The 12240-nt window shown below is 39.7% G+C and overlaps 1 protein-coding gene across 2 annotated transcripts; it reads left to right on the forward strand.

Annotated features, from left to right (window-relative positions):
* The first annotated feature begins 49 nt into the window (after positions 1 to 49).
* LOC133521400 (tectonin beta-propeller repeat-containing protein) lies at positions 50 to 12103 on the forward strand. Of its 2 annotated transcripts, XM_061856341.1 has the most exons (7): positions 50 to 3543; positions 3796 to 3992; positions 5580 to 5789; positions 8522 to 8608; positions 9467 to 9788; positions 9947 to 10021; positions 10389 to 12103. In XM_061856341.1, the coding sequence occupies exons 1-7, from the start codon at positions 738 to 740 to the stop codon at positions 10574 to 10576; spliced, it is 3885 nt and encodes a 1294-aa protein (XP_061712325.1). In that variant the 5' UTR covers positions 50 to 737; the 3' UTR covers positions 10577 to 12103. The 2 variants fall into 2 exon arrangements, with proteins under 2 accessions (XP_061712325.1, XP_061712326.1); XM_061856342.1 differs by lacking the exon at positions 9947 to 10021 and having other exon boundaries at positions 57 to 3543.
* The last annotated feature ends 137 nt before the right edge of the window (positions 12104 to 12240 follow it).

Consider the following 12240-nt stretch of genomic DNA (forward strand, 5'->3'; position numbering starts at 1 on the left):
GGGGCCTATTGCAAAAATCGAAATTAGCAAATTGCGGGAATCTTTCTCTTTTACTCTCAATAACACGTAATTAGAGTGACAGAGAAAAATGCCCGCAATTAACGAACCTTTCAATTTTCGCGGTTATAGCCCAGACGAGATGATCAAATCTCCAATTTAATCACCAATTTTAAATTTATGGTGATATTTGAGCACTCTAAAAATGACCACAAACACGAATAATAACGTCACAAATTAGTATTCTTCCGTCCGCACCTCTTCAGCTTATTGTTAATATCGGTTATAAACGGCTGTCGAAATCAGTGAGGCAAATTGGCGTTTGCCACCACTTGATTTGGTCAGACAATTTAATCAGATTGGTGAAAAAATGTTCCCGTCTGGACTGGCATTACTCGATACAAACAGTTTGCGTAAATGTGGACTTGCGCAACCTTCATGCACCATGCGCAAGCCACGTATAATGCGTTTTGGAACGTACTCTTTATTGACAGTTCAAAAGTGTATCATGTTTTGTTATCTGTGGCACTCTGGATTTCAAGTGTTGAGCAGTGTTGAGTTGTTGAAACTTCGATTTTTTACTATTCGGAAAAATACAAATATCAAACCGTGATCGGGAAAAGGATTCGTTAATATGTTTTGCTGCTCAGCAAAAATGAAGTTCGAAAAGTTGCGAACTTAAAAGGGAGGTAGCTCTGTCTAGAAAAAATATCTAAAATAAAGGTTGTATATTTTGTAAAATGTCGAGTAACTCTTTATTGTTTTCTCTTAATAATGAGGGCAAAGTGTATGCATTACCTACAAGTGGATCGTGTTGGAGGGAATTCATGTACCTCGGTTTGGAATTTAAAACTTTATCAGCTGTGCCACATTTCCTTTGGGCAGTAGGAGGGGACCGGCAAATCTACCTCCACGTTCATGGATTAGAAATCCCCATCAGGGTACAAGAGGAGTCCTACGAAAATGAACGTTGGCTGCCACTAGAAGGGTTCAGTGGAAGACTCCTGCCAACTGATAGGTATCACTTTTCTTCTCAAGATGGCACTCAAGATAGAGCTATACAACGCATCAGATTACCCTCCATGGCTTGGCAATGGGAAGGAGAATGGCAACTCGAACTTACATTAGATGGACACCCTTTAGACCATGATGGATGGACCTATGCAGTTGACTTCCCAGCCCAGTTCGGGCCCTCTAAGCAGTGGAAGTCATGTGTCAGGAGAAGAAAATGGATCAGGTATAGAAAGTTTAGTGCTATGAACTCCTGGTGTGCCATAGCACCCCTTCACAAAGACCCCACTCAGGAACCATTTATTGATGTTAGCATTGGAGGAAATCAAGTACCATTTGCAGGGCCAGGTATGCTGGCAGTGTGGGCAATTACTGCTCATGGGCGAGTCATGTACAGAGCTGGCGTAAGTACCACATCCCCTGAGGGCTTGAAGTGGACTAATATTAGCATTCCACCTAATTGTGATATTAAACAAATATCTGTAGGAGCTACAGGTCTAGTATGGGCTCTGCTGTGGACGGGCCGAGCCATAGTAAGAAAGGGTATAACAAAAGACTCACCTACTGGAGAAGGTTGGTTAGAAGTGAAGTCACCCAGTGAAACGAAGCTCACTGTTATCTCTGTGGGATATAATGCTGTTTGGGCTGTGAGTTCTGACAATAAAGTTTGGTTTAGAAAGGGTGTAGAAGGCAACACTGCTGGCACTTCTGAAATATCTGCAATGGGCACTGGCTGGTTAGAAATCACAGGAAACATGACTCATGTGTCAGTGGGAGTGAATGATCAGGTGTTTGCTATAGGAGAGTCAGACAAGAGCATATATTGGCGAAGTGGAATTACGCCTGCAGAATTAACTGGAAAGAGATGGAGAATGGTACAAGCGAATATGCAACTAAGTCGAACATCAAGTTCTGCAAGCATGGTTTCATCAGCATCTAACAATGCAAAGCACCATAGTTTGACCATGCTGAATGAAACTACTCAACTAAAGTCCCATATTAATATTCACAATTCTTGGGAAGAATCCCATTCGGCACCAATAGAGCATACACTGCCAATAAAACCACCCAAGGAACACATTTCCAAAAAGACTACAACAGCTACAGATATTGATTTAACAGGTAAAAGCTATGAAACAACTTTGAAAAATCCTCGAGCTTGGAGTCCAGTACGGAGTGTGGGCTCAGTGGTGGGGATGGAAGCCCAGCCAGACAGTGACAGTAGTGTGTTTGATGTTGACTCTGGCATGTATTTTGATGAGGAAGTTAGTCAGACTGCATGGGGAACATGTGACACAAATTGGACTTTTGTTGAGGCTGGTGCTTGCTGCATTGATCCTGTACAAGTGCCACATTGGTTTACAGATTGCCAAAATTCACTTAATTCAGACTTGACTGCTAATTGGCGTATCCAGATACTAGATTGTTTAAAAAATAGAAATAATCAAGATCTTGACTTATCGGACTATGGCATAGCTATTGATGAGAAGGGCTGGACTCGCAGTTGTGAAGCTAGATTAATCACTGCTAATAAAGCTGGAGAGGATTGTATTCTTTCACTGTACTGGCATGCTTTAGAAAATACGGGGACATTATCAGTGTTCAAGCCTGATGGTACAATTAAATTTATTTTAAACCTGGGTGAAGTGACAAGTGTTATGTCAGCCTCTGAACCAGGAAGTCCGAGATTAGCCTTAACAGTACCGCGTCAAAATAAAGAGGCTATTAAAATACAGTTCATGACAGAAATGGAACAAGAAGAATGGCTAAATGTACTGGTGGATATCACGTCCCAAATAAATGGACTCTCTGGCAAACCGTCTGCAAGTTCTGTGTGGGCTGTTACTAGTTCTGGTGACATACTGAACTGGGATCCCATGCCCTCCCAACAAAACACTGAAAACAAAGGGTCTTATAGCAAGGAATACCAACTTATAGGAAAAAATATAGTGCCAGGATTTGTTACAACTTTGGACAACAATTTCCCACCAGGCACCTCTCTCAAAATTGTTGGCAGCTTATTTGATGAAGTCGGCCGCTTCCATGTAAATTTACAAGGTCCAGAGGTAAAAAAACAGAGGCATAAAATCGAAACTGAAGTAACTGAAGTTCACTTTCATTTTAATGTTAGATTTGATGAGAATACAGTTGTATGCAACACAAAAACATCTGGTAACTGGGGTCTGGAAGAGCGTTATGATTTACCTCTATCTCCTGGTCAAGAATTTACAATAAACATTACTTGTATTAGAGAGGGCTTCAAGGTTTTTGTTAATGAAAAGAAAGTTTGTTTCTATAGGCACAGGTTAACTCCAGATAGCATAACATCAGCATTCATTTTAGGCCCTATGAAACTGTATACAATGGAATACACCTCTACAAGTCCAATTATAGGTCCAGATGAAATGTATTGGCGGATGATGGGAGGATACCTAAGAAGGATAGAGAGTAGTCAAAATGGAATCGTTTGGGGAATAACACACGACCACAGAGTTTGGGTCTACACTGGAGGATGGGGTGGAGGTATTTTGAAAGGTAACTAAACGCATAATCTTTACGCATTGTAGTGCCTCGGCTTTGTTCGAATATTAGAATTCACTACTCATTAGAATACACTCTTATACAAATTTCCTAGCCCCATTTTTTTGGCACATCTTATGGTATTATTTCTGGGATACGTATCCTATACTGTACTACCTAGTTGCCAATTTTATTCTAAGTAGAAACCAAGAAACATAAGTACTTAGATTTTCAGAATTATAATTTTTTTTTTTTTTTTCACTACAGGAATAGGCAGCAATGATGGCATCAACTCAATGAATGATACTCAAACATACTGCATATACGAGAACCAGCGTTGGAACCCCTTAACTGGCTACACATCAGTTGGCTTGCCCACAGACCGCTACATGTGGAGTGACATTACTGGGAAACATAAGAGAACAAGAGAACACACAAAGTTGTTGGGTCGCCATTGGCACTGGGTAAGTATTAACTGTTTTACCGCCAAAGACGTCAACTGACGCGCGTGACCACAGCCCAATAGCAATATCAAACTTCGTGCATTTCGACAAGGTTCACGATTACAAGCCACACACGAAAGGCTTGGCGTTCAAACATAACTACTACTAAACATACCCATAATAGCATGAAGAAGCAGGAGCCACTTCTAGTTACGGGCGGTAGACTTAGGTGGAGAAATAACGCAGGAGTTTCCTAATTTTAACACTTTTAATAAGTTTAAAACTACATAGTAGGTAATAGTACTATATGTACGTATACTGTCGCTGTGTGAGTATATGTGCCTCATGTCATGAATGGTACACCTACGCTGCTAGGGAGCATGACATGTAAGGATACCGTAAGGATCATATCTTTCTGCTGTCTCAGTAACTGTCTGTAATCGAATCTTGCAAGTTAATCTCGATCCACTTCCTGGTTTAGAAAGGTAACTTCTGATTAGCTGAAATTTTACATACTTACGTTACGTATTCATTGGCCTTTGAGTCTATTACAGACTATTCAAACAGTGTCAGGTAGGGCGGCAGCGCTTTTCATGGCTGTGTAGGCCAATACGGGAGCGGCAAACACGACCACAAGCCAGGCAGGTGTAGTGTGTCCGTGGCGAACAGGTGTCGGGCTGATGACGCTTGGCTCGCTTACTAGCAAGTGTCTTAAACCAAGCCACTTACGTTACGTATATATAATACGTAATACGTACATATAATATATCATTGCCCCCAGCTTCAGCCCTAGTTTTCGTCCACGTGACGAAATTTGAATATAAACCTACCTTGCTGGACTTTGGAATTATTGCAATCCTTAATGTCTAAACAATGGATCTATTTACATAATAAACAGTATTTCGCAAGTAGCGAATTAAAAATGAAATATATTAGTCGCTACTCCGTCAAGTGGACGAAAACAGAGCTGGACGGAAACCAGCGCAATGACCCTATATGGTTCATGACCATGAGCCTGTTTTGATTATGCGGAAAATGATCACGGAAACATTTTAACCAATGTGACTTTATCGAATTCGGACTTTATTAATAGCAGATGATTGTTTGAAGAATGCGATTGTTAAAAGTGCTGGTGGCCTAGCGGTAAGAGCGTGCGACTTGCAATCCGGAGGTCGCGGGTTCAAACCCCGGGTCGTACCAACGAGTTATTCGGAACATAAGTACGAAATATCATTTGATATTTACCAGTCGCTTTTCGGTGAAGGAAAACATCGTGAGGAAACCGGACTAGTCCCCACAAGGCCTCGTTTTACCCTCTGGGTTGGAATTGGAAGGACAGATGGCAGTCGCTTTCGTAAAAACTAGCGCCTACGCCAAATCTTGGGATTAGTTGTCAAGCGGACCCCAGGCTCCCATGCGCCGTAGCGATATGCCGGGACAACGCGAGGAAGAAGATTGTTTGAAGAATAGTAAATTCGGCAATACGATCATACGATAGATTTTTTTATCGAACATATTGGTTTTGTCACATCATGACATCACATCCTTCGTTTCGTTAATCTGGGAGACAAGCATTATAGTTAATAACAATACTTGATATTGTTGTAGATATCAGAATGGATGGTGGACTACAATACGCCAGGAGGCGTGGACAGCGACGGCTGGCAGTACGCGACCGACTTCCCAGCGCCATACCATGGAAAGAAGATATTCACGGATTGTGTTCGGCGCCGGCGGTGGTACAGGAAAGCCCAGATCATAACTGAGGGCCCGTGGGTCCGAGCTGGGAGTACCCCGCTGCTGGACATATCTTTATGGGCAAGTAGTGCGATTACTAGTTAAAATTTTGGGTCAATATTATTCGAGTAGTGGTAGTGCAAAAAACCGGCCAAGTGCGAGTCGGACTCGCACAGGAAGGGTTCCGTATAGGGCTGGCATCCGGATATCCGTTCACTTCCGGATAGTTAATAAGTTGATATCCGGATAAAACGAATAATTCGAATACCATTTATGACATCTATGTATAAAAATCTTTACATTTTTTAAGAAAACAATTTGCAATATCAAACATTTATTCAGCAAATAGGCCACAGGGGCACTTTTACATGTTCATTTTTACAAACAATAAAAAATACAAAAAACAACAAACAAAAAACGTTGAAAGTCAGATTGAAAACGGCGTTTTTGGTTGAGTTTTTTATTTGAATATATTTTAATGTTATAAAAACTGTTTAGCTAAATTTTACTCCTCTATTGTCGAATACTCCCTAATTTTATTTAATATTCGAGGACAATCTTATGCATATCGCCTTATATTAGCTCCATATAAGTAACTTTCATTATTGGTAGCGTACGAATATTTTTTTAATAAAATGTGAACAAAACTAAAACAGTTGGCAAAAGCAGAACTCTTGTATGGATCCAGCGGAGAAGAACTTCGATAAATATTGATCTGCGGAACTAGATGAAGTAGTTTAGCAGATATGACAACAAGGTTTTAGCATTTTGCATTTAAAATAGGGAGCTAGAGAAGCTGGTTGAGCCACCCAATACAATTGGCGAGATTAAAGCAGGACAACCTCGCTGGCTCAATCACCTGGAAAAAATGGGAGGGGATCGAGCTGTGAGAAGAGCATATGTAGGGCACCTGGGTGGAGAACGTCTATCTGGTCGTCCCAGGTACTGCTGGAGCGACGAAGCCCGAATGAACCTGTTCGCCCTCGGATTGCTCACCTGGCGGGAAGTGGTACAGAATAGGGCTGAGTGGTGTTTGTCAAGAGGCCAAGATCCTTTTTGGGTCACAAAACCAGTGAATTAGTAGTGAAGCATTTTGCTTTTGAATAAATCTGCAATGAAAAGCTTGATTGACCTTAAATTCAATGTAATATCTCAACAAGAAGAAACTTTTTTACCAGTTAGAAGAAGTATTCGACTCTCTAAATATCATCAAAACCATACGTCTATGAAATGCCAATTTATTGAAGGTATTGACTTGCATTAAAATCCATGGTAGTCAAATTTACATGAAACAAAGGCACAACTCTCTCAGTTGTCTCTTGAACAACTGAAGCCATTTAGTAAAAAAAATTGCAGCGCAAATAACCAATATTAATCAGAGGATTGTAGAATCGCTATAACCCATAAACTGTTACCAATATAGTTTGTGTCACCAGTTCGGAAAACCATCTAATCAAGTAATTAAAGCTTGTGTAATATCGTTGGCATTTTTTTTTATTTAACGTCTCAACTCAACACAATAATTCATAATAACATAACTCTAACCCAACCTAACGGTTTTTTTTTTATCACTACGTCGGTGGCAAACAAGCATACGGCCCGCCTGATTGTAAGCAGTTTCCGTAGCCTATGTACGCCTGCAACTCCAGAGGAGTTACATGCGCGTTGCCGACCCTAAACCCCTCTCCCCCTCGTTGAGCTCTGGCAACCTTACTCACCGGTAGGAACACAACACTATGAGTAGGGTCTAGTGTTATTTGGCTGCGATTTTCTGTAAGGTGGAGGTACTTCCCCCAGTTGGGCTCTGCTCTAGATCTGGAATAACATCCGCTGTGCTGTGCCCTACACACCCCACAAAGCGAGATGACATTCACAATGCCCATACCTCTCTTCAATGCCCATACCTGTCTTACCAACAGTATGTTTGCACATCATCTTCAAAGGACATTTTACAACGTTTATTTTACGTGCATCGTCGTCGCGTCTAAGGAATCAAATTTTGTATACATACCATAATAATAACCTACTTAGACAAAATTTAATCCAAATAAAACGTTCACTTAAAGATTACTTCCCGAAGGTTAATTTTCACAGTAAAGCATCGACAAAAGGTTATTTCCAAGTGAAATTCGGAAAACAAATCGACGAAAAGGTAGGACGCCTAAAAATACCTTAACGCTTGCTGTTACACAGACTTATATACGTTAAATTTGATTACATCACAGTTTTCATAAAGTTCGTGTGAGTTTTATGAAATAAAAAGTAAATATGCGAATTATTCGTTTTATCCGGATATCCGGATAGTAAAATAACAAGTATTCGAAATATCCGGATACAAAAATAGGATAATTGCAAGCCCTCTAGTTCCGTACCATTATCTATAAAAACGGTCACCCATCCAAGTACTGACCCCGCCCGCCGTTACTTAACTTCGGTGATTGGATGAGAACCTCGAGATTGGAAAGAAATATTAATATTATTCTGTTTTTAGTATTTGTTGTTATAGCGGCAACAGAAATACATAATCTGTAGAAATTTCGACTGGCAATTTCAACGGTTCATGAGATACAGCCTGGTGACAGACGGACGGACGGAACGCTACGCGTAATGTATGATACGCGTAGCGTTCAGAGAGTTACAGTAATGTACATTTATTAACCGACTTCCAAAAGAAGGACGCAAGATACAAGTTGACTGTTTTACTTGTTTACTACTTTGCATAATAATGTCTCGGACATTACCAAATCGTCAAGTGACAACCGAAACTCAGTAATTAATTACCCTCCCACATTGAACCCTGTATTTTTGCTCAGAATGAAGGTGACACAACTGCAGTGTGGGCCGTCACACTAGGTGGAGATGCGATATACCGGACCGGAGTCACAGTCACAACTCCCGCGGTAAGTGTTCGAAAAAGGTTACCTTATCATATCACCTGAAAGCTAGTGGCAGATGACAGGTCTGGTTAAATCGTACTTTGGACTTTGCTTCGTTTTTGACGATTGACTGTTTGTCTTTTTATTACATATTCATATTTATGAAGTTAGTTGAAACTGTTTGCACTGATTAGCCATAAAAATTGGTCACGAGATCAGTGAAAATTGTATTTCGTCAACTATACAACATATTTTATCAGTCCAGGGGCCCATTTCTCGAACGGTGTTAGACTAATACTATTTATTAATACACGAACTGTCAAATCGTATAAATTACTATTGTAATGGTATGGTAAACACACTAATAATATTAGACTAATACCGTTCAAGAAATGAGCCCCCGTAGGGCTAAGGTTCTATCCAGTATGTAAGTGCGAAAGTGACGGGCATAGTGACAAACGATAAGAATGGAACCATGCTGCCACTGCAGCTGATGATAGAGATCTTTATTTGCATCCATGTACACATACATTTGCATTACATGGTAATATGGATGGACCCTGGTAGGGTTGCGCAAAATATTTATCTATAGTTACTAAAATAAAACAAGCAATACTTAAGCATAACATGATAATGTTAGCTATCATTAAGGAAACATATTCTTTTACTAAGCATTGATTCTGATGGGATCATTATACCAAAGAAAATTTGAAATATAGGTGGATTGTCAAAGAAAATTTTGTAGCCACAGTAAACTTACTGCCATCTTTAGACATATGATTAAAACTTTTAGAACGCCTCTTTTGACAATCCACCTCTATTTCAAATTCTCTTTGTTTATACATACATGTAATAATGAACTACTTAATTACTGCATTTTAGGGTACCCACTGGGAACACATTAGCAATCCACAATCATTAATCGCAATAAGCACGAGTCGGGGAGTTGTCTGGGCCGTAGGCCGAAAAGGAGAACTTTACTATAGGGAAGGCGTCTCCACCGACAATCCTGCAGGTTCCAGCTGGAAGTTGATAGAAGCGCCTAAATGCACTATTGGATTTTCGCACAAGGCGAAAGTTACTGCGAAGTCAGTTTCGTTGTGTAATGGAGCGGCCTGGGTCATACTAACTAACGGTGTAGTGGTTGTCCGAACGGGCATAACCAACACCTGCCAGGAGGGAACGCACTGGAAATATCTGACAGGTATTTAACCATTGGAAATGAAGATGTAGTCGTAACTAATTACTAATGAGTGTTTATCCTGTAGTTGTAGAGCTAGCTTAGCCCAAATAATACTTACCTATTAACATGGTGCATTGTGTATAATATGCTTGAATATAATAACCCTGTTAAAATTTTAGTTCCATTTACGGACGACAAGAGCATGCATACGGTAAAAGCTTTATCACTGCATCGATTAATAATGCAATTGTTTGGTAGGTATACTGGAAAATATGCTGATTAAATTTCAATATCCATTCGCTACACCTGCCATTAGACTAATCGGTACGTCGATACACCCTGGGCATTTTATGATTTTACTTATACTATTAGAATAAAATTGTTTGTCCTCCTTACACTGCTATCTTGAAAGGAACTAAATGTAGAATTTCTTGTAAGAATGACGTTCGTCTGCCGTACGTTTCCTACTGATCGCGTATGTAGTATAATAGTTTAACAAGTACCTAACGAAAACGATCATTAGACTTTAGCACGGGTATGGCGACATTGGCGACGTAAAATATTGAACATGATGAAGCGAGTGGATAAATGCACTACTTAACCCGTCCTTTACATTTGTAGATAACGAGATGACGTTCAAGCAAGTGTCGAGCGGAGAGCAAGGCGTGTGGGGAGTGGACAGCGACGGGGTGCTCCGGCGCCGGCGCGGGCTGGCGGGCGCGGGCGCCGGCGCGGGCGCGGCGTGGCGGCGCGCGCTGTCCGGCGGCGGCGCGCTGCTGCACGTCTCGGCCCGGGGCCGCCCGCTTTAAATATACTCCTACCTTGTTTCATATTGCTCATGTAAGGCCGCCTTTACACCTGTGAGTTACTTTCGTAATATTTATGTAACGTACTTACGGTTGCATTTACACTTAAACTTACAGTAAAAAATGCTTACGTAAATTTTGTGAGTTTAAACTTGCATAAATTATTACACGCCCATTTACGTATGCTTACTAAATCATAAAATCAGTAATAAAAATGTCTACTCATAGTCGCCACGTACAAGCGCTTGCTGCATATATAGTTTTATACAACAAAAGGCGAAAGCAAAAGAATGCTGAAAGTAAATGCTGGGTAAAACCTTGGCTAGAAATAAGAATGGCACGAGGTGCGTTTGAAAATCTTTTGAAGGAGTTGAGAATGGAAGACCGAGCCCAATTTTTCAAATTTATAAGAATGAATGCTACAAGTTTTGAATATATTTTGGAAAAAGTTGCACCAATCATTAAAAAAAACACACATACACATTTTCGACAGGGAATTTCACCACCTGAGAGACCTGTAAGTTATGAACTTATTAATTTAGTTTGATAAGCTGTGAGTCGCTTCCGTAAACAAACACGAACGTGTTTAGACTTGTAATTTCTCAATTTACGAAAGTAGTAAAAAATTACAATAAGCTACTTACAACAAGTGTTAACACTTGAAAATTTATCGTAAGAGACTTACGTAAGTGAAACTTACAGGTGTAAAGGCGGCCTAAAAACATGTACCAAAGCTTTACCAAGGGCCAGTTGCACCAACCACAGTTGACGGACTGATCAATGTCAGTCAGCAGTGAACTTTAAAACTTCCCATACGAACGCTAACCATCGGTTAGGTGCAACTGACTAAGTTGTGGCCGATTTTATCAACTTGTCGATGAAACGAAGAAATTTGTTACTTAAATATTTGTACCAAAGAAACAAATAATATGCTAAAGAGAGTGAGTATTAAGTACAATGAAACTTCCATACTACTGCTACCCCCCGCTTTATAATTATGGACTATTTTGTATGACTTTAAATTTATCCGAATTCATGTCTTTCGCAGTCTATAGTCGGAAAAATAGGCCTGTGTCCCATGCGTTCCTATAAGGATCTCTAAAAAAATACTTGTGATATAAATCTTCCACGTTAGACTGCAGCTAAAAGGCTTTTATTTATTATGCTCATATTGTATTAAATTTATGTACGCCCCAAGGCTTTTAAGGTAAGCGATTATTATATAATTATAATTAGAAAAAATATCCCAATGAACTTAAAACTGTTTTTGACTGAATATACCTATTCGAATTCAGTATATTATAGATTAATCGAATCCTGCAGTATTCTGAAATGGTCACTTCGCACACAAAGCATAACAATAGAATTGTACGTATGTTGTTTTGAGATATAAATTTTTTGACGCCAGTGATATTATGAGTGTAAAATGTATTTCTAGTCATTAAGGAAATTGTTAGATACGTTAAGCTCTCATTGTAATTTTAAATATAAGCTTGAGCAGAACCATAATATAAAATATGCATTTTACAATGTGTATTATTTATCCATTCCATTTTCCACACTATAAAATTTTACCTTTCTTGGAAATACTCCTAAACAGTAAATTATCGCTAATATTACTATTTCCCCACTAACTGTATTCCCCATTGTGAAAAACCAAGCAAGGA

This window comes from Cydia pomonella, chromosome 9 (assembly GCF_033807575.1).
Source record: "Cydia pomonella isolate Wapato2018A chromosome 9, ilCydPomo1, whole genome shotgun sequence".
Taxonomy (NCBI): Eukaryota; Metazoa; Arthropoda; class Insecta; order Lepidoptera; family Tortricidae; genus Cydia; species Cydia pomonella.

Excerpts from the sequence above, each read along its gene's own strand:
- LOC133521400 (XM_061856341.1), top strand. The coding sequence starts at position 738 with ATGTCGAGTAACTCTTTATTGTTTTCTCTTAATAATGAGGGCAAAGTG. Across the intron at positions 5,790-8,521 it reads TGCTGGACATATCTTTATGG|AATGAAGGTGACACAACTGC; the intron begins GCAAGTAGTGCG and ends ATTTTTGCTCAG. Across the intron at positions 8,609-9,466 it reads TCACAGTCACAACTCCCGCG|GGTACCCACTGGGAACACAT; the intron begins GTAAGTGTTCGA and ends ACTGCATTTTAG.